At 38.9% G+C, this 22,019-nt stretch overlaps 1 protein-coding gene across 1 annotated transcript in view; it reads left to right on the top strand.

Annotated features, from left to right (window-relative positions):
- Positions 1 to 22,019, top strand: part of SPOCK1 (SPARC (osteonectin), cwcv and kazal like domains proteoglycan 1) — a 301,716-nt gene that overhangs the window by 265,867 nt on the left and 13,830 nt on the right. The window contains exon 7 of the mRNA XM_074155458.1: positions 21,586 to 21,702. Within this exon, the coding sequence (XP_074011559.1) occupies positions 21,586 to 21,702 (117 nt within the window). The remainder of the gene's footprint in view (positions 1 to 21,585; positions 21,703 to 22,019) is intronic.

The following is a 22,019-nucleotide window of genomic DNA, read 5'->3' as shown; positions in this document are numbered from 1 at the left end:
TGTTTCACTGAATGGCAAATAAAAAAATTACAAACATAACATTTTGATTTACACCTTTGACCTTCACTCCCTGAAAATCTCTGTATTTTCTATTAAGAAGTTTATACTCGGGATGGAAGAAAGTGGATTAATATGCCACCAGTCAGCAATCTGGGCATGTAAATCCCTTTGGTTTATAATTGTTATTAAGTTGGTTCACTGCACTCCGCATAAAGTGTCAAGTCTCTTGGTAGGGGAGTACAGAGACCTCTGTTTATTCTGAGAAACTTGTGAACTACTGTAGCTCATTTCAGATTTATAGTTTCACCATCTTTAAATTGATGTAGTTTTTTTACAAGAAAATGAACTGCCAATTTTTTTTTTTTAACAAACCAATGCAATTTAATGCTTATAGAATTTATCTGCCTGTGGATCAGCAGCATAACACAATTTTAATTACACCTACCACACTTCACTGAATTCTCTCATTCTGTAACAAAGTCTTATCAGAGTAAAGGTCCATGAGATGTGTTGAGCTCTGCTGAGCCCTAAGTCACAAGGTTTGCATTCTCATCATTAAAAAAAAAAAAAAAAAAGCCAATAATTTCCACTTCTGTCTCAGAGGAAAGTGATACTTATTATTATATAGAGAATTAATGGAAAATGCAGACTCTTAAGTGCCTCTGTGGTTAAGAAATCAAGTGCAAAACCTTCTGAAAAATACTTTTAGAGAAAAAGGAAGGAAGTGTTGAAGCAGGTCAGGAACACTACATTGAAATAATTATTGTCAGTTGTTCATTATGTATTAATTCATGGCTAAGTGGGTTTTACTACTTTGTTTGCAGTGCAGATATAGTTCTCTGGCAGTGAGGCTTTGTATCAGAGCACTCATACTTAACTGCAGTGTTTTCTGAATATAAAGATATGAATTAAGTGCAGCTGCCTTTATTGATGTATCTAAGAGGCAAAGAAACTAATGAAAGGTCGTGTCCAATGGCAAAGACCTGCAAGTGCTTCTGCACATTCTGTCCCTGCGCCTTGTTAAACACAGAAGTGCTGGTTCTTCACAGCAGTCAGAGAAGGAGAAAAGGCTTCATCATCTATACTTTAAAGGCTTCAACACAGTTTTTCCCAATTTCAAAATAAACAAACCCACAGAGAGGAACTGTCTGTATTGAGAACTGTTTTCCTTTATTGCACTGAGTTATATCAGAGATGTTTTCAACAAAGGCTATACAAACTTTTTGCTGAGCTCCCTTTCGTACCTGTTGAGCCTGTAAGTCAACTCAAACAGTAGCAGAGGTTGTGATTCCCCTCTGGTTACGAACAAGACTGAGAAATGGGCTGAAAAGAGAGACCCAAAGGAAAGGCTTTGCAGTTCCCTGGGCTGCCTGGCCTGTTACCAGTCACACAGCCAAAGGGAAGTCCCTGCTGCTCCTTGGAGATCTAGTTTTGTGGGAAGGAAAATATTTCAAGGGGAATTTGGGCATAGCTTTGGCATGTGTGGCATTGGAGAGTTATACCGGCTTAAGCGGTTGGGATGTAGGAAACAAATCTGAAGCAGGGCAGGCTTTGTTAGTTCTGTTCCTTAGAGCACTATTTATTTTCTTATTTTTATATATAATTGTTGACTGACAGTAGTAGTTTCCCTTAGAAGAGTAGAAATGCATGCACAATATAGGAATAAGGAGGTAATTTCAAGGAGTTTTTAGGAAAATTTAGTTAGTGATTTTCGTTTGAAGTGTGTCTGTGACCGGAGAGGACAATCTGAGATGGAGATCTTAATCGATGTGCTGTCATCTACCATTCTGCACTCCTTGGCATATCTTGTAACGTCTCCAAAGTTTGACAGCAGTAGTAGTACAGTACTACAAGTACAGATGGACCAAGCACAGATGGCTGAACTGCATCCTGTACAGCCTCCCAGTTAAACAAACATGGAATAATTTCACCGATACCTCTAGATTTTTTCCAGATTTACAGTGAAGTAAACAATGCCATGAATTTTGGATTTTCTCTTTACAACCCTCATCATCCATCCCAGTTAGTGGGTTTTCTTTTTGACACTGTGCCACGTTGTTACATTCATTTTCTTATCCTTGCAAAATACATTTTATACATCTGAAAGGGGATTTATATTTCTATTTTTTAAGATAGCTTTCTTTTATCAACTTAGTTGCTTAAGATAGTAAGGCAGTCAGATATTTGCTAATGCCCATTTCATGTAAGCAGAATAAAAAAATGGTTTCTAAGCAAAAAGTTTACAACCTACATAAAGCAAAGAGAAGAAACAATGCTGCCAATGCTAATTAAAAATGTGACAGCACAGGTCAGCAGTATGGGCAGTGTTACAGTCAGTACCTCAGTGCCTAATTATCATGCATTTGTCTGGGTTTGTGTAGGCATCATGTTAAACTTGAGTTTTAAGAAGGATTCTGACATGATTTTGCAGGTGTTTACAGAGATTTTCTGACAGATATGACAAGAAAAACTGAAAATACTTGTTTCAAAATTTAGCAACTGGGTAATAAACGCTGTCATCGTTAACAGAGGGAAGTCAATGATGGCTTAGTAGAGGTATGATTAGAAGTAAAATAGAGAGAAACTAAAGGGTCCTGAAACAAAGACTTAAAGCTTATGTGTGATGTAGTAGAGACTGGGAGGTGAGTGGAAAAATGCAGGCAGCGGAGGATGGCATGGTCAGTGTGAGGAACCAGGCTACGTTATCTTTGCAAAATTATCCTTGTAGAAGCTTTTTGAAAGGATATGATACAGAGATGGTGGGATTCAGTAAGGCCAGAGGAAAGGATGTGAGAACAGTCAGGAGGAAAGCTGATAAAAGCTGCTTACACGTTAGAATGGATTGGAAAAGTCGTTTTAAATCATCATTTACTGAGACTTTGCAAAAAATTGAAGCAGAGCTGAAGTTTAACACAGTCCCAGGAAAGGCTACAACCCCACTTAGATGTAACAGATAGAGGGGTGGGAGAAGATCGCCAACAAAGGGGTTTGAACAGTAGAGAGGAGCGATGAGGAGATCTGTTCTGCCTCTGGTCATCTTAAGCTGACAAGTTGGCATTTGTGAGGAGGTGTATGAAACATGGACAAAAATTCCAATTTGAGGGGGAAAAGTCAATCCATCTGTCTTTGTCGTGCACGTGTTGGAAAGCTGAGTTTGTGTTTGTGGAAGGAAAGAGAAGGGTGAGGACAGAAGACCCCTCCCAGGTTGCCGCAGAGAGCATAAGTGAAACATGTAGAAGACAGGCAGAAAAACATGGGAGGCAGAGCCATGGGAGAACAAGATCCTTGAGAAAACTGTGTTGAAGGTATCTGAGAGTTGAAGAAATAAAGAAAGAGTAGTTGGCATCAACATTAGCCAGACACGGGCCATTTGAGGTGAATCAATGTGGCTTTACTGATGTGTAGAAAGTAGATGCTGAGCTGGAGTGGGTGGGACCCAAAGCACCAGACAAGGAATTCATTGAGTTTCCAGACAATGGGGAGGTCACCAGGGTTTATGGTGGAACTATAGTAAGTAATGAGAAATTATTTCACGTTTTAAAGGGAGAAGTCATAGTGCTTCCTATGCTAGAGAGCTTTTATCTGACAGTCTTACAAATTTATTCTGATGACAGGGACAATGTCAAAATTGGGAACATCTGTAGCATTTGTCCAGGCAACACCAGTTAACAAAAGATACATTTTTTTAATTGAGTAAAATATACCAAGCAGTTTGAAAGTGAACTGATGGTGAGAGCAAGGGGAGAAAAAAGCGGGTATCATTTTCATTTTCTAAACAAGTGGAATAATGATCTTTAGAATTCAACACAGCAGCTATTCAATTTTTTATTCTGAGATACCATAAAAGATGCGGATGTACAACAAACATAATTCCCACAAAAGCAACTGGGTGAAAAAGGCTCAATGAGATGTGGATAACCGAATTTCCTCCTACAGAAAAAGTGATTGGCAGATCAATAGCCAAAAAATCCAGCTCTTGAAAAACCTGTGAATGTTCAGCTACAACTATACTGCAGATCGGAGTCCATCTCTATGAGTGCCTCTTCCCCTCATGGGAGCTCAAGAATTACTTTATTAATCTTTCCTGACCTATTGACCTTTACATTTATTTCCTAGAATATGGAATTACTTACTTTTGAGAATTCCAAGTTACTGTACATGCATACATATTCCATCATACTGTATATACAATGTAATGTGTAGAGAATTGATATATATCCTTTTTCCTTTTGCTTCTTTTAACAAGTGTATATAGAGGGTACTGAAAGGGGAAAACAATAATTTCTTGTTCAAAAGCAGGTCAGCTGAGGAACTGAGCAACCAATTTGTAAGCTGTGAGACTGCCAGGTGTAAGGTTCCCCTCCACGACCCCACCAGACATCCTCTGTTCCCTGGTCTTATTGCGCCCTGATGTTGACTCACATAACACATCTCTCGTGCCTGCAGTAAATCCAAAAAAAAAAAAAAAAAAAAAGTCAATTCTCTTTATTGGGCTTTTGTTCGCTGGCTCGCAAAGGTTAGCACAGGCTACGCCAGCGCTGAACTTACTCCCCACTAAGTACTTAATTGCGGTAAGTTATGTTGCCTCAGCACTTACAGCTGTGTCCTGGTGACTGATGACACGTCACCTCCACCTCTGTAGGATCTTTAAGAAATTCTTTAGACTGATGCTTTGTGCTGCTACCTTGTGACTGTTGGCTGTAAATACACCGGTGCCCGAGTTCACATCTTCTTGGTTTTCCCTTCAGCATACCTCTGATGTAGGAAAATATATAGACTTGTTTTCGTGAATTATGGGTGCTTGTGATTTTTTTCTTTCAAATTCCTTCTGAAATTCTGTTACGCGGTTAAAAGGTCTTGTAGGTTGAGTTAACATTTTCACTTTATAATTTTGACAGTGCAATATAGTACAGTTGAATTCATCAGGTTTTCCTGTTTTCTGTTACAGAGATTTTGATGGTCTCAGTTAAATCATCCGATTTGCAGACTGATTACTACGGAGGGAATGTATTACTCTGGGCTTAAATTATCTTTCTGGGAACAGATTTTAATCTTTCCCCTTTTTTTGTATGGAGTCCTGTGGAAATATTACATCCTGTTCAACTATATTTTTTCAAAATGTTTTATATTTTCCTCTGTGTTTAATGAAGCATGTCAAATATTCCTCACTTTTTGCACTTTAGAAATCGGTAGAAATAATGTCTTTTCCTGCTTTTTGTCAGATAATTTCTTCAGCAATACAAGGAAAGACTGAGGATCTGTTTTACTTCTCCAAACGAAAATCTGAGCATGAACTCTTTAATGCATGAGCTGTTTTTTCCTGTGTTTGTATAGCTTTTAGCATGTTGGGTTAGTTAGAGGTACCAACTTCTCAACTATGCAGTGCTGTGATTTAGCTCAGCCCCTGCTCCTCAGTCCTCAGGGACAACCAAGATTTCAAAACTATTTCTGTGCCTCTGGCTAGGACGAGGCGCTCTCTATCCAGGGCGTGTGCAGGTACTTTGAGTCAGGAGCCTGAGCATCTGACATTAGGGCTTGGACTCTTTTTCCAGGAGACATTGAAGTAAATTTGGATGAATTAACACCTGACCTGGGGACACCAAAGTACTTATCATGTTGAAGGTCACATTTGATCACTCTAGTCATGAAGGATATGAGAGCAGAAGACAGCTCGAGGGAAATATTCTTCATTTTTATGAGATATCCTAGGATCCCACCATGCTTGTAGAACATATAGATTAATGTGTAGTGCAGGGAATTGGTTCTTTTCTCCATGCCTTGTTTAATAGAAAATAAAAAGTATCTAGATCTACAATATATGAAGAAATGCAAGGTGTATTCAACCTAGAGAGCTGCAAACACTGCTTTCTTTGGCACTGGGTGAAAAACAGACAGGAAGGAAAGAGAGAAGGAGAAGAAGTATTTAATCCCCATGTGTGACACTGCTTAGATAAATACTTCCCAGATGATCTATCATACCATTAAGTACTACACTCAGTTGTGGTCTGCTGCTACATTTGCAGTTTTGTTTGAACTGTCAGGTTGTCCGTGAAGAACTGATTATATTTGAATACCAATCAAAATTACATTTTCTGTAACAGGACACTTGTTTTCTTATCTCTTGTTCTACAAGCTATTGTTTTTCAATGAATCCAAAACAGCAAAGGTCAAGATTTATTCAATAACATTAGCTGTGAGTACAGAGAGGGAGCTGGAATAGAAGCTGGAAGACAGCCATTAGCCATGGCAAGCTCTCTTCTTTCTTCTTGCAAGGTATCACTTGTGCATAAAAGAATATTAACATCCTCTGTATATTGTCTCTATATATACACTGTTGGAAATGTGCAATGTTGCTCTTAATAACAACATCCCATTCTTTTCTATCTCACAGTTGTCAATAAATCATTTGTTAAATGAATCAGGCCTTGTGAACTTGTACTGGCAAGATTGATTTCTGTGTGACATTTCTTTAGGAAATGAATTAAATCTTAGAAAGAAAAATGTGTGCACAGTGGCAAAGTGTACTTTCACAGAGAGGGTATTTATGGTGAATAGAAGGAAGATAGAGTACACATGCTTCAAAGAACACATTCTTGTAATGATGCACAGTACTAATATGATCTGGAGTAAAGATGGTAAGATCAGAAGCTTTCAATGCAGGATGATTACCATTTCCTTTGAAAGCATTATTTACTGTAAATTCCTGAGATACTTTTAGAAATACATTGAGTTCTTTCATTGTAATTTACATAAGTCCTTATTTTTTTGTCTCTCTTCAGTATCTGTCAAAATAATTGGGCTTTCAGCAGTGCTTTTTACAGGCAGGTGGCTATGAATCCAAGGGTGATTTTTTCTCTTTACTGCCTGCCTTTACGACAACTGAAGGAGGCTCCTCTTGTGTTATTACCTGTATGGGAGTAGCTCTGTGATTCTGCCCGCTATGCAAAAGAGTGACTGTGTGTGTCCTTCACCTGTTGTTACACAAATACTTAAATCCAATCTCCTCTTGCTGTCAGTGAGGGTTTCAGGAAGAAAAAAAAAAAAGAAAATAATTTCCCAGTGACTTGTGTAGGATTTTCTTAACATTATAAGTGCATTTCTCTTATGTTTCATTACTTAGAGCTATAGCAAATAAACACAACATTTTCAAAAACTGATGTTTGTAAAAGTATTTGAGAACTTCACACTTGAAAAAAAGTGTAACTTTTCATTTCTCACACTAGAAGGCTTTTTACTGTTCTTATGTGGGTACAGGTAGAGAAATGGCCACTACAAGAGTTCAACTCCACTGTCTTCAGTACAGTAGCTTAATCTGAAAATATTGTGTTGTCTTCCAAATCCATTTTACAACCATTTAGCCAAGAAAATACTATGCAGTGAGCTGAAATCTACACTTTTCCAATTTATGTGAGTATAAATCTCAACTAGTCCACTTGATCTGTATAGAATGTAATTCTCTCTATGCATTTCACCTTCACCATGGAATAAAAGAAATGCTGTGTGTTGTAGAACAGTCCTGATAAAATGGTAATCAAACTATCAAACTGTGTGAAGTACCAGCAGACCGTTCATGTCTGCTTTCTTCCACAGACTTTAGCCAAGTTTAAGGCAAATACTTTCACTTATATATAACGTTGATATTTAAGTAGTTGTGTTTGAACCATTGAAGTATATCGGCAGGTTTTTTTCTCAGGGCCTTGGTTGGCTTGTGTTGTTCTTGGTTGTTGAAATACACACCCACATTTCTGCTAAAAGGGAATACCTAATAGAAGCCTGTATGACTGTAGGTAATTATTGATCGAAGGGATCGGACTCTACAGCCCTGGGACAGGAGAGACACCCTGAAACCTCCTTCACAGTTTATAACATAATACCCTGTTTTTCACTTCTCCCCTCCCTCCCTATGGAAGGGAACCAACTTTTGTCATCACTGACAAGTCAACATCTTCTCCCCAAATTACTTCAAAGCATTTTCTCTCACACCTATTTATTGGGGAAAAAATTAAATTTGGTACATTAGTCTCTCAATATGACTGCTCTTCTAGATAAACACCAAAAAGTACCCCCTAAAACCCATAACTATCAATGTTTATATTAACACTCCTAAACGTATTTGTACAAATCCTTTGCGTGCTCATTATTGGTCATCATCTCTTGCCTAGAAACCAGGTATAAGTGACTTTTACATCCCTAGATAAAAAGCATCCCCTTGTGCCTTGGCTTATTTGTAAATACACACTGAAAACAAGGACTTGATAGCACCAGCAGTGCAGCTCTGCCTCTGTTAGCCAGAAGGGCATGATAAATGAAGAAAGATGAAGAAAGCGATCATTGTTATTTAGTACAGGACATAATTGTTGTGGTTTCCTTAAGCAGTTTTCAGAAACGAAATGGATATTTTGGCATCACTGTTAAAATGTTTATGCCAGTTAGCGGCCCCAGCCTGTACAGATTACTCTGCAAAACACTGCTCCGTTAATGCCCATTACAAGTGCTGTGTACCTGCTCGAGTGTTTCTTTTCCAGATGAAAGATTATCACTAGAATCAAGGGAAACATTAAAGTCTCCTCAAATCAAATTACTCTTGATAGTCTTAATTGGCCTAATAGGTAAATTTATCCAGCTTCAGATATAAGTTTTAACATCAATTAGTATTACTCATACATCATTTTACTCATTTGGATTTACTCATCCAAATTTAACATCGATACTTTAAGCCATTCCACATATTACTTTTTAAGCAACAGTTGGTTATCAAATTTACTGAATCCTTTTGGGAGCAAATATATCGTGATCCTCTATTATCCACACAAAAATCGAACCACCCAATTCTGCCATCGGTCACCCTGTGAGCACACTGGGTAGCGGAGGATTCAAATCTGGGGCATGATCGTCTCGAAGGATAGTTGTGGGTATAGCGTCTGACTCTTTCCATTAGAAAAGTAGAGTTATACTGACTAAGTGTGCAGATTTGTGGCTACCAGCTATGATCAGTCATAGCACACATAGCAGAAAATGCTTTTTAATCTTTTGCAATGAGACATACACAAAGCAGCCTGCCGGTTATTAGCTTACAATAAAATAATGGGACTTTGTTCCTTTAGTGTAATGACCGCTTTTTCCGAAAATGACAGGAGTAGCAAATACTGTGCTAAAGGCCTGGAAGCCTACAGATATTTTAATGTCCTGCTTTTAACATCCCGAGAACTTGTGGCAAAATGGGAAAAGTGCATTCCCGCTCTGTAGTGAATTAAAACAAATAATTAAATTGAAAGGCCCAGAGTGTGAGAAGATGAACATCAAGGGAATAATGAAATGTAAAATGCACAAAGGTACTTTTGGAGGGAGATTGAAGAATATATGCAAAAAATCTTTCAGTGCACTGCACCTGGGGAAATCAGACTCAACTTTCAGTTGCACCCAAGTAAATTCAGAACCTTGGACAAGCAGAATCAGGCCCATAGTCTAATTGTAATAGTATGGTCTAAACATACTGAAATGTAGGGTATGAACTGGACAGGCTATAAATGAAATAATCTAGGCAAAATATTGGTTTAATTAAAGGATGAATTCCTGTAGATACCTCCGTACAGTGTGAGAGAAACCTGTCAGAAGCATGGCCTCAGTGTTCCCAATTAAAAACCTGCCACTGGAAAGCTGCTGATGTTTGCACAACATAAAATTTTATCTGGAGCTCCCAACCCTCAGTTCTACAGGATGCCTTGCTGGACCTTTTACAAAATTTGTTAATTGCGAACACTCGGAGAGCATTGATCCATGGCTGCTCTGATTAAATCATTATTCTGAAGAACACCTATGGGGGCTGACAGGTGATGGGTCTGAAGGAACCGCACTACAGCCACATTCAGATGAGAGCTGCTGGCCCCCGCCCAGAACATTGTTCTTTCCTCGCTTGTTCTTTCAGCAGGTACGGTTCCAGCTCTTTAATTTTCTGCAGAATGACCAAAGTTGAAATTAGATTCAGATTGTTTTCACTTTGGCTTAAGCCATCAGCGAGTAAGCATCTAAGCCTGGGAAAGGGGGCCTATTTCCCAGCCAGCCTTTTCTCCTTTTCTTTGCTTTTTTGCTCACGGACTTGTCTGTGCTTTGGGGAAATGATAATAATTGCTTCTACAAAGACTTACAACTACCCTACAATACACCCTGTCAGCCTGACCGCTTTCAAAGCTTTCTCAACCACAGTTCCAAATCTGTCAATTTAAAAAAAAAAATAAATAAATTCCTTTCTCACAAGCCATTTTTATCCTTTTCAGAATTGCTCAGCTTATGGTTTTCATAATGCCACAGGATGGTTTTGATCTCACTTGCTGCTTTTTTTTTTTGGGTATTAAACATTTTAATAGTGCAAATATTTAAAAAAAAATGGGCCTTTTCAATAAATCATATCCTTGAATATACAAAACTCAATCCTCCCTCTGAAAGACTTTAAAAATACACAAATGCGCATGAAGGGCTGAGAAAAGAATTGACATTTCTTTAAATGATTCTTCAAAATACGCATTAGTAGGGGATTTTTGCGACTCCATTCCATACTTTTTGAAGTTATTGATTCCCACAGCATCTAAGTGGCCAGGTGCTCATTAGTATGTTCATCTCATACTTTTCTTTATACTGTTAAATTAAGTTTTTTCGCTATAGGAGGTACATGTCACAGTAGGTAAGCAGCAGACAGTGGGTCTTTTGAGCCTCTTTTTATTTACAGCCTTCACTGACACTCAGCTTGGCTTAGCTATTCTCTTTTTAATCCCAGAGGAGTTTGCTTTGTGCTTTAGCAGCACCCCAGCTCTTCACTCCAGAAGCGGAGGCCATAATGGCTGAAGCCTCAGTGACTACATCAGCCAAAAAACCCAAAGTTTGTTAAAGATTAAGCCGCTCCACCACTTTGCCGGTGTAAATCCAAGCAAGTTCCTGAGCACCAGGAAGGTCCCATCATCTGGGGAGTTTCCACACTCCTTGTTGCTCACGCCACAGGAGACAGTTGTCTCACCAGAAGCCAAACCCCTGCTTGTGATGCACGTCCTTCACCTTCAAAGTCACCTACAGCGAGAAGTACATTCCTAAATGTCTGTGTCAATGTGATGCATTTGAGCGTCGATGAACCAACCCAGACAAGTGCGTTTGCTGATGTACCAATTGCCATTCACTCCTGTGAAGTTAATGACACTTCACTGGTGTAGCACTGGTTCTAATGAAATCCTATGCAGATCCTAAATCCATTCAAATTTGATTCTTAGAATACGTTGCATTTCCTTACTAACATTACTCCACTTGATTGTTTCATATTGCCCTGAATGCTGTGTTCCTACGCTGTATTTCCTGGTGGGATTTATGCATTTCTTGACTTTGCAAGGTGAGTAGTGCAGAGATAGTTCTGATTTCCTTCCAGGGGATCTTTGCAATTCACTGGGGAGCTATGTTGTCTCATTTGCACTTTCTTATTGAATTTCAATCAGTTTTCCCAACAATTTGCTGGAGGAATTCCCATGAGACATCTTCAAATGCTCCTCGCCCCGTGCTGTCCAACAACTCCTCATTTTCTCTTCTAGGGCTGTCTGTGTTTTCTCATTTCGAAATAATGCACCACATGACAACATTCTACATTAATGAAGCCCTGATGGTATCAGATGTGATAACATTCAGTAGGGAACACAGAAAATAAGTACAGGGATATACACAGTATAAAATAAAAATCAGCTGATGGGCAAAAAAGTTAATGAGGGGGAAAAATAGTTTCTGCTAGCATATGCTGACTCATGAGTATCTCTCTCTCCATCCTGCTCAAGCATGGGCAAATTGGATTTATCTATCACTTTGCAAGGCTCCCTGAGGAAGCAAATAAAGATGGTGGACTCCAGTAAAAATGAAGTGAATCTATTCAATTGCTTCCCCCTGGTTTTTTTGTATGATAGAGTACCAGTTCCTGGCAAAAGGGAGTCTTTGTAATAAATTCCTGGGTCAGTCTTGCAGCTTCTAGGCAGTATCCTAAATCACAGCAGGGACTCTGAGAAGGATGTGGGGTAGTTTTTTTCCAATGGGAAAGTAGATCAGTCATTGTGGTCACCAGCCCTCTGGAGATGCCATGTGATAGGTACACACAGGCTGCGTCGTAAGAGTGCTGCTTTTGCATTTCTGTATGACGTTCTGCACTTAATTTCTTCAGGTAGCAGCAGTGATCATTACCCTAAGGGTGGATAGCCCAAACTTTACCTCCAGAATAAGCATCTACCAGTCCAGCACGTTTAGATCTTGCTAGCATTTAGATCCTGCTAGTCATAAAAATAATGTCTTCTGTCATTGAGAGACACAAAACCAATAATCATCTGGGAGCTCATTAATTTCAGATTTGAACAAACTTACAGAGATGGAGTAGTGTCAGAAGAACAGAACTGTGTAAAAGAAGCGCTTTTATCCTATGAACTGCTCAAAAATTGATGCATTTTAAAAGAATGGTATCCAATAATGGTAATGACTATCCCTGTTTACTATGAGACTTTACAGAAATTATCTACTGCCATTGGTTTTTTTTCACAATTCAGTTTAGATCCATCTGTGATTGCACAAGGAACTGTAAAAATTAGAAGTCTCTTACATTTCATACATAGCCACATTTTCAACTTATTTTTTGAGAGGCATTGCATGTGCTTACGTTCCAACATAGACATTCTGTGAAATCACCTAATGTTTTTACTTTTTTCTCTATAGATAATCTTTTAATTTATGTTCTTGGCTGTTGCTTTCCCGCTGTGATTGAACATCAATAGATCTGCCCGTGTCTTCTCAAATACTGTCAAATTACTAATTTTACTACCTGAGTTTTGCTCGTTCAAGCTCAAGGCCATTTTCATTATGGAAGCTAGAAACTGCCCTTATCATCAACAGCTCGAGTTATTTCCAACTATTGTAATTCAGAGCATTTTTACTGAAGATCAGAATCTAAAATTTCTCTCTGTTCAGCTCTAGAAAGTGGAGCAAAGCAACCTCCTGGATGTAGAAAAGTGCAGCAGGTTGTGTTAACACTTTCAGCTGCGGCTTTGGAAGGTCTGTAGGAAGCAATTCCATCTAAAACTCAAATGTACACAGTATGGTAGCCTATACTGTTTGCCTAAAAATAACCATTCCTCAATTACCTCATTTTAACCCCAGTGAGTGTTGTTTCTACTCTTAATTACTCTTCCAGCTTTGCTTATTTATTATTTCAAATGCCTAAGAGTACAATATCTGCTAAACTGTTAGCAGCAATGTCAGGAATCTGTGAAACCCTCCCATGGACTGTGAGCTGCGGGTCTGCTTTAAACACTGCTTTAAAATCAAACCAGGGTTCAGTTTTGCTGAGAACTCGGAGAGCCCTCTCACAAAGACTGGCCAGTGCTTGACAAGCCACCACCACAGCCAACTGGAGACCCTTCTCTGAGACTTAGCGCAGAAGACACTGGGTGCATATGTATGTTGGCCAAGTCCAGGGCATCTGTTCAGAGAGGAAGGAAAGAAGGCAAAGGGGGAGATGATGACTCTACAGAGACTTTTTTTATCCAGAGCACAGCATGAACTTCTGGAAAATTCCATTCAGTTAGACATTTTTCTTTGCTCTCTTTTACTTTTCAGTTGATAAAACTCTGTCTGTTCCTCCTTTCAGGTGATGAGACAGAATTTGAATGAGAACATTAGGGTGAGCTGGCAAATGAGTTTTGAGAGGCTAAGAACCATGCAGGAGTTGATAACATTTTAATTAGTACCTGATGTGGCCAAAATGTCATGAGGGATGTTGCTCCTACAAGCCTGCCTTCCCAGTTCTGACAGAACCCCAGCATCATTATAGTTTGGATGTATTTAAAATAAGCCTCCAGGCTTCTTAAGCACCTGGCAAAGATGAACTTTCTAGGCTTTTCACAAATAATGTGAGCGCAAAAGGAACTAGCATTGAGTACTATGAAAGCAGATGTACACGTTGCCTTCAGCTTTAGAGTGAGCTTTGTAGCTCTCAGTCTTTGTTTATACAATTCTAGCTGAGCTTTGTGTTTTAAATGTACCGTTTTAAGGAAGCTTCAGATCAAAGCCTATTTTGTCTTCCCAGTAATTCAGCTGCACCTGTAATCATCTCAAAGACTGAACTGCAGGATCTTGGCATCTGCTGCTGTATTTATAAGACAAGGCAAAACAAGTGACAGAAGGATCAGAGGTGGTTATCAGCAGAGGTGACAACCCCGTGGAAGAATAGCCAGTGAATGCCAAAAACGCCGTATGACAAATATACCCACATAGAACTTTGTCGTGAAAGGCTGGTGACTATAGGAGGGATTTTAAATAAAAGACCTTTGTTTATTGAACCAGCAAAGCATGTTTGGAATGCAATGCCTTTCCTTATAGTAACAGTAAACAATCCATTCCTTTCTACTTCATAAAATTATTGGCATAATAATTCATTTTTTATTGTTATACTAAGTTGCCTGAGACCTCAATGAAAAGAGCAAATTAGAGCATTGCCTCTTCCAACCAAGAAGGGTGAAGTATTTGTGAAGGTAATAATTGCCACGATTGCATCACTGAAATATCACAGATAAAACGCTTGGAGTCATCTACAAGTCACACACACGTGTGTGTGTTTATATGCGTGTGTGTGTATAGTTGCATTTGAAGTGGAGGGTTAGCATTTATCTCGATGTTTACTTTGAAATCAGCTCCTGCAGCAGCAGTTTTTAGAACAGGCTTTGTATTTTGCATGGCTGGGAGCAGACCCACTCCATGAAGCCTGAAAGACGATAATTATTTTTTTTTTACTTTAATTTTAAAGCCTATTTTGATAATCCATGCACATATAGACACAATTATAGCAGGGTGAAAGTTGTTGATTATCTACAAGAAAGAAAATGTAGTGATGTTTGTCAGAGAAAGCACGATTGAAATTGCCACATTTTCTTTTTATACAAAGACTAATATAAAAATTAGTACTTAGTACGAAAGATGAGCATTTTTCCTGTCAGCTTCCATGCTATATGTACGTCAGACATTTTTAAATAGTGTTATTACAGTGGTTTTAAACATGTGTTTTACCATATAACTTTGCACCTGATTGTCGTGTTAGTCTTCAAAAATACAAAAATGAGACCTTTTTTTTTCCCTCTGAATCATTGAAACTATGCTTGTCCTGTTTCTAACTGGAAGAATTTAATATCACTATCGGGCAATGTCATGTAGGTTTGTGCTAGATCACATTTTAATCAAAACTAAATGGACTTGTCCTCCAGGCTCACAGGACAAATGACTGAACTGGTTGTTACAACTAATATGTCTTACAAATACAGCTGGTTTTCTGCTGGTGAGCCAAGCAGCTAAAAAAGCTGGTTTCCATGAATGCATCCACTCCCTATTGCTGCTCAGGGAACTCCAAGTCTGAACTTTCAGACTATGGATTGAGATATGGGCTCTCTTGCAATGTTTCCTGGGTTTTATTCACATTATGTGGCCGGTCACCTCAATCACAACACATTTGTTCTGCTCCATGGCAGGACATTTGTATCTTTTTCAGCAGATTACTCAAAATTAGTGACATGTTTCTAAACTGAATTCTGCCATGGCAGTTGGGAAGGCAACTAACCTTGGTAGCTAAATACGGATTTTTTAAAAGCTTTTACTTTATTTCTTTTTTTAATTTCTCTGCCTTTTGTGGTTTCCTTTCCTCTAGAGTACAGAAACAGTTGAACGTAGCCCAGCTCTCAGGGAATGTTCACATGCTCCACTTTGGCATTCAGACAATAGGGAATGTGCTCCTCAGTCTCTACCTAAGAGACTATTGTTACATGATATATTAAATAATACGCACCACATGTAATTGGTAGTAATGTAGTACTATTTGTAAGAGTGATTATTATAATAATAACAATAGTAATGAAAAGCCAACAGATACACGCCAGATAGACAACAGAGAAGATAAATCACAGAATCACAGAATGATACGGGTCTGGAAGGGGCCTCTGGAGATCATCTAGTCCAACCGCCCTGCTAAGGCAGGTCCTCCTAGAGCAGGTTACACAGGAACTTGTCCAGGCTGGTTTTGAACATCTCCAGAGACATAAATGACATAAAAGATGTTGCACACATTCTGTGAATCCGGTTGCACAGCTTGCCTTTTGTGAAATGCAATCTAATGTATCGCTAACTTTTTTTCTGGACAATAGGGACTCCTTGCTTGTCACGTAGTACCAGAACACTGTGGCAGCAAGTGAGACGTTAAAGCAGTAATGTACTTCCTTAGTACTAAGTTTTCTTTATAGTTAACTGCAGTGTGAGTTATAAGGCTTATTTTGTTAGTAGCTGGAGATTTTACAATATTGTTTTGCTAGGCTGGAGTAAAAATGGGATGTGAGAGAACATTCAATATTGATTTAATCTTGTGCTTCTACAGGTAACTTCAGTTTTAATGTTGATTTCTGGCACCGAGCACTTTTGAAAGTCCCTCCCTGAAAGAGTGAAATTAAATATTATACTGTTAATTTTCACCACCCATGTATAAAGCTTAGTATCTGTAGAGCTGAAAATGTCCATAATGGAAGCATGCCTATAAAAACCTGAGCCTTTACAGCATGCTAATGGCTTTCCATTAGGTCAGATTAATGTTTTCTGCTTGGTGAAAATAGGTATTTAGCAACAGTGCTTTTGGTTTGTTAGGAATAAATAACTGCTGGACCAATTGCTTCACCCTTGGGAATAAATCTGCACTTTCAGTGCTTGCTATTAAATCACTTCTGCAGGATGATGCGTAACATCTGCAGATTCCAATCTGAGGATGTGGGTGGGATTCAGCAGCAAATAGATTCTCCTGCATTTGCACTGCCGTGACTCAGAGAGGTGACAGCTCCTGCCACCGCTCGTGGTGCCACGGCCACATCAGATGCAGCGCACTGTGCACTCTGATGAAGTTGACGAGCTGGACGTTAACTAGCCTGCCCCACCATCCCAGTTTGGAACAGCAGCGATACCAACCCGCTGCACACAGGGAGGTGATGGGCCGTGCAACGGATTCATCGAAGGGCATCAGCAGTGAAGGATCCAGGAATTAAAGTTATGTGGGGACCTGGTATCAGAAGGCTGCTAAGGCAGAACTTTCAGTGACATCAATAAAACGACAAGGATAAAGTCTTGTGTTTTTTCCCTTTTTAAAAGGTGTAGGAAATTAATTGAAGCCAGATTATGCATATTTACATATGTTTGCACCTGTGTCTTTTTCACAGCAGCAGAGTTTTAAATGGTTGTTGACAGTTAACTGGACAGATTTCAGTTGTTAGAGAGGGGCTATGGAGAGGTTCCTCCCTTGGTGTTTCTCTTCATCCTAGATTTTTTAATTAGTGCTTCAAGTCATGTCAATATCCATATTGTTTGCAACCTACATATTCTCTCCTTATAGATCTTCAAATAGCAAGAGACCCATTATCACATCTCTTCCTCCTACAACCCTATTATTCTCATCTGAGAAATGTTACTTGAAACTTCTATTAATAGTAAAGAGGTACATTTGTACTGTATTTTTCATGAAGAGGTTTCTTAAACGTGTTGTATAACTTATACTGATGCAAATTTATATATGAGGGTGTTAGATCTAGGGCTCCTCAGAGCTATGCTTCCTAATTGTTTGATATGTAACTAATGGGCTCTACCACCAGAAATAAATCATTAAGTGCTCTGGTTCCTCGATACCCAGCTGGAGGCTGGGCCTGACTTTGTGTGTCTTAAAGTCATGCCCTCTGAATGTCAATCCACTTTGAAGTGTCTAAAATAATGTGTCCCAAAACAAACAAATTCCGATTAGAGACTTGTGAAAATGTTCAAATACAATAAGTAAAATAAGGTAGAGAGGCAGAATTTTTTTAACCATGCATTAAAATAAAATCTAATACAAAAAAAAAAGGTAAAATAATACCTCATCTATTTTAATGTGCAGGAGAAAGTAGGATTGAGGGCATGAAATATTTGAATAGAAATTTAGCTGAACTATGCATTAAATTTTTGAAGTCTTGGGAAGAAATTTATTATTCACTACATATTAACAGCACAGTTGGTTCCTGTTTTACTCATGAAACAGCAGTTATTCCTGTGAAAAAAGACTGCAGTTCCAAGAGAGAACCTCCAACATAATATCCACTGTTGAATTATCCTTAAACAACTTACTTAAGCAGTACCTCAGTTATTCACAAAAAACCTCTCCAGTACACAGAAAGCTCCGGTTCTGGACTTACTGTCAAGTCATGCCTCAGATGGAATTCCCAAGGAAATCTGCAGAGTTTGTGGCATTTTGAAGACTTGTTTTTGAAAATAAGAGAAAGCATCAACCAGGGTGTAAAGACTGACCTGCCAGTGAGTGAATGAGGCAGTCTTCAAAGAAGCTACAGCATAGAAGAGGTTGAAAGCCTATTCCTGCTCCATCAAAATCACGAGAAATATTGTTACGGAATGACAAGAGGATACAGGGGTCCTGTGGCTGTTTGAGCAGCCGTAGTGTGTAACCAAGCTGGTGTAGGTCATGGATTGCGGCAGTTGGGTACAGGCAGAGAACTGATCTAAGCAGGAATATACGTGTACATGGTAAAAGCTGGTTCTTGACATGGTTGGCATTACAGACAAGAAAAAAAAAATTATAATGACTTTGTTATGAATGGCATTTTACAAATCCTGACATGTTTGATTGGCTGAACGATACAGATAAATCATTTCAAGTCTGATTTACCATTAATTAATCTACTTCTTTTCCACTTACGCTGTGCATTCAATCCTGTTTTCTATTACAATTTAAAAGCACGGATTCAAATTACCTCACTCAATGCAGTTTAAACCAAATGACCGCTTTGTGACATTTATTTGAGAGACATTATTTTGGCAGAAGGAAGGCCATTCTGAACGGTGCTGAGGCAGGGAGAGGAGGCGAGCATGCCCCGAGCCCCTGCCCTGGCTCTGCACACCGGCGGGATGGCATTGCATGTTTGAGAGTAAATACAGTGTCCCTCAGAGCATCTGACTTACCTTTGGTTTCTATGGTTGTTTCTATGGAGTTGTCTTTGTATTTGGAAGTACACAAATCTGAATGAGGAAAACAGGCCTAGAGGGTATTTTCTTTAATATTATCTTTTTTTCTGTGTGACTCTGTGACTGTCTGTGAAGCTCAGTATACAGAATACAGAAGGCATGATGAGAGTGTCAGGAATGGGTGTTCGTAGTCCAGAGCTCTAGCCGTGGCATCTTCTTAAGGATGTCATGTGCCAAAATAAATATTTAATAAGTATCACATTTGCACAATAAAACTACATAACAGATTTTTTGGACAACTGAATCCTCTTTTTTGACTCAATGTAATCAGTAGTCAAAGCTGTGTTTATGTGTGCAATTTTGACTGGAGATACATTTGTGAAATCCTCTGAACATATGGATAACCTGTCATGTAAGAGGCATTGACTAAAAAACACTTACTTGTTATACACTGTATTTCTCTTCTTTTCCTTTGCAAAATTGACCTTCAAAGGACAAGACAGCTACTTGGCAGAAGGAAAGAAAAGATACTGCCTACTTTTAATTCTGAAAGGAAAGATGGTAGAATTATTGGTACATTCCTTCTCAGAAAACATTTGAAGACAGGTTATTGAAAAGAAGGCTGTTATGGTCTCTCATGTTGCTGTAGTTGCTGAATAAAGTTTTGGGAATAATTACATCTGATGAAAATCAGCTGATGACAATTCAACAGGGGATGCAGGAACAGCATCTCCCATCCCACGTAAAAAAAGTATCTCCATCAATTCTAACATGTATTTGGATGCCCAACTCCTGGTGAAGTTGGTGCATGATGGAAATTTCTTTATCTTTATGGATCTAAATTCACAAAATGAGAAATCATTCATGCCTGTCTAGAGCCAGTTCATTCCTGAATATTTATTACCTGTAAAATTGGTTTTCTTCCTACCCTCTCACCCCTTCAGGCAACATCTCCTGATGGGGGCTTGTTACAGGCAGGATGATGGAATTTGTTCTGCTATTGCTTGTGTTGTGATTTTTTTTTCTGATAAAAGACTTTGTGAATAACAGGCAAGGAACAACAGCGGCGTGAGATGTTCCTTATAGAAAAGATGGCACAGTGGGCTCCAGAATCCTATCATTCTATGAATTTTGTCTTAACCTGCAAAGATAAGCTAGTTTTCAATGAGTCAAATGTAATGTTAATGTAAGTAAGAAAATAGTTGTAAGCGTTTTCAGGAATGTAAGCCACTTTACAGTTAATATTGTGCTGTGTTCCATTTATTTACATTAATTGTTGGGTTTTTTTCCTTAAGACCTGATTTTTCCTTACCTGGACTCAACCTTAGCAGGATAGTGATCTTCGTATTTTTATCTTTAATAGCATAACCTGTCAAACTCTTTCAGCATTACAGAAAAATGGGAAGAATCTTTGTTTCTCCTCCCCTCACCCCCCACCCTGCCCCAAATGCAGCTTTGCAGTTAGAAAAAGCTATAATGTCCTATTTTTAACTTCAGAGTTATTTCTGACCCCCCAAAAAAACCTGCGAGAACAAGCAAATACTCACCGTGTCCACGAGATATCAGCAAGTTCATTGCAGTCCTTGGAATAGTGAGTTTGACTTGGGAAGACAAGCTGGGGGACTCCATTGTTCTTCAATAAGGTGGAAGGAGGAATATTATAATGTGCAGTGAATTGGAGAAGACATATTGTGGCTTGCCCTATGAAGGATGTCTGCCTCTGTGGCATAAAATCTTGCTCTGTATTCCAAGAAATGTCATTTAAAATGTAGAATGAGTGCACAGCAGGAATAATAAAATTGTCTGAGCATGTGAATTTTAAGCACTAAACATGATACAGAAACAAGAATATTTTTTCTGACAGAAACTGGTGACTAATGCAGATTTCTTCCTTAAAAATATTTGCTTCAGCTGGACGTCAATCTCTCGGCAGAAATTTTTGGAAAAATAAGACATTTCTCAGTAAAAAATTATAAGAAAAGAAATGTTTCACCTAGCTAATAAAATGGAATTGACAACCTTCAGAGGTGGCACAGTCTCATTTGCAGTATAACTAGAGCAACATAACCATTTTCTTTTTTATGTATATAAATATGTATATATATTTCCTATTACTGTGATAATAGCCTTATACTAAGCCAAATGTGGTTATAAATTATTCCTAGCATCTTGTTCGGGTAGTATGTCTAGGCAAGTATGCCCCTCCTCCCCATCTGTTTGACTGATATTTTTCTCTGAGATCCTAAATGGTGAAAACATTGAAGTTAAGTAGTCACATAGCTCTAATTGAGAACCTGCGGGTAGCTCTGTATGTCGCTTCTTCCAGCACAAACCATACCAGCTACTGAGGAGATCCTGGGGTACAACTTATAATTCATAATTACTTATATTATCTTTTTAACTTGCATCCTTTTCTCTATCCTTCTCTTTTACTTCAGAGCTCTTAATGAGAAGGATTTTACAACCATAAACAATATTTTTATAATAAACTATCTAGAGAAAGGCCTTCCGCTGCTGCTCTTGACTCAGCCTGGTGCTTTTTTCTTTTTCTAGCGTGCACAGACAAAGAACTGAGGAGTCTCGCTTCGCGGCTAAAAGACTGGTTCGGTGCTCTTCACGAGGACGCAAATCGTGTCATCAAACCAACAAGCTCGGAGACAGCACAAGGCAGTAAGAAAACACCTTTCCCCGTTGAACGTTGATTGTTGTGGGCACTTTCCCAGCCTGAGAGTGTGTTCAGCTGAGCACAGCTGGTAGTGCCACAGTGTCATGTCAAGCGGTGCCAGCAAGTAAAGTAGGGACGCGGGAGACCTGATCCTGCAGATAAATAGCTGCACCGGTTTCTGAATGAGCTGCAGTCGTTCTGTGCTCTCTCTGGCCCAAAATGCTCTAAAAACTAGCAGGCAGAGACAGAGAGACCATACAAGTTAATCAGGCAAATAAGAGTGTCTGAAGGCCAAGGAGGTCACATCTATACTGGTAAATAA

This window comes from Numenius arquata, chromosome 11, assembly GCF_964106895.1.
Source record: "Numenius arquata chromosome 11, bNumArq3.hap1.1, whole genome shotgun sequence".
Classification (NCBI taxonomy): domain Eukaryota; kingdom Metazoa; phylum Chordata; class Aves; order Charadriiformes; family Scolopacidae; genus Numenius; species Numenius arquata.
This window is presented reverse-complemented; position numbering and strand designations above follow the sequence as displayed.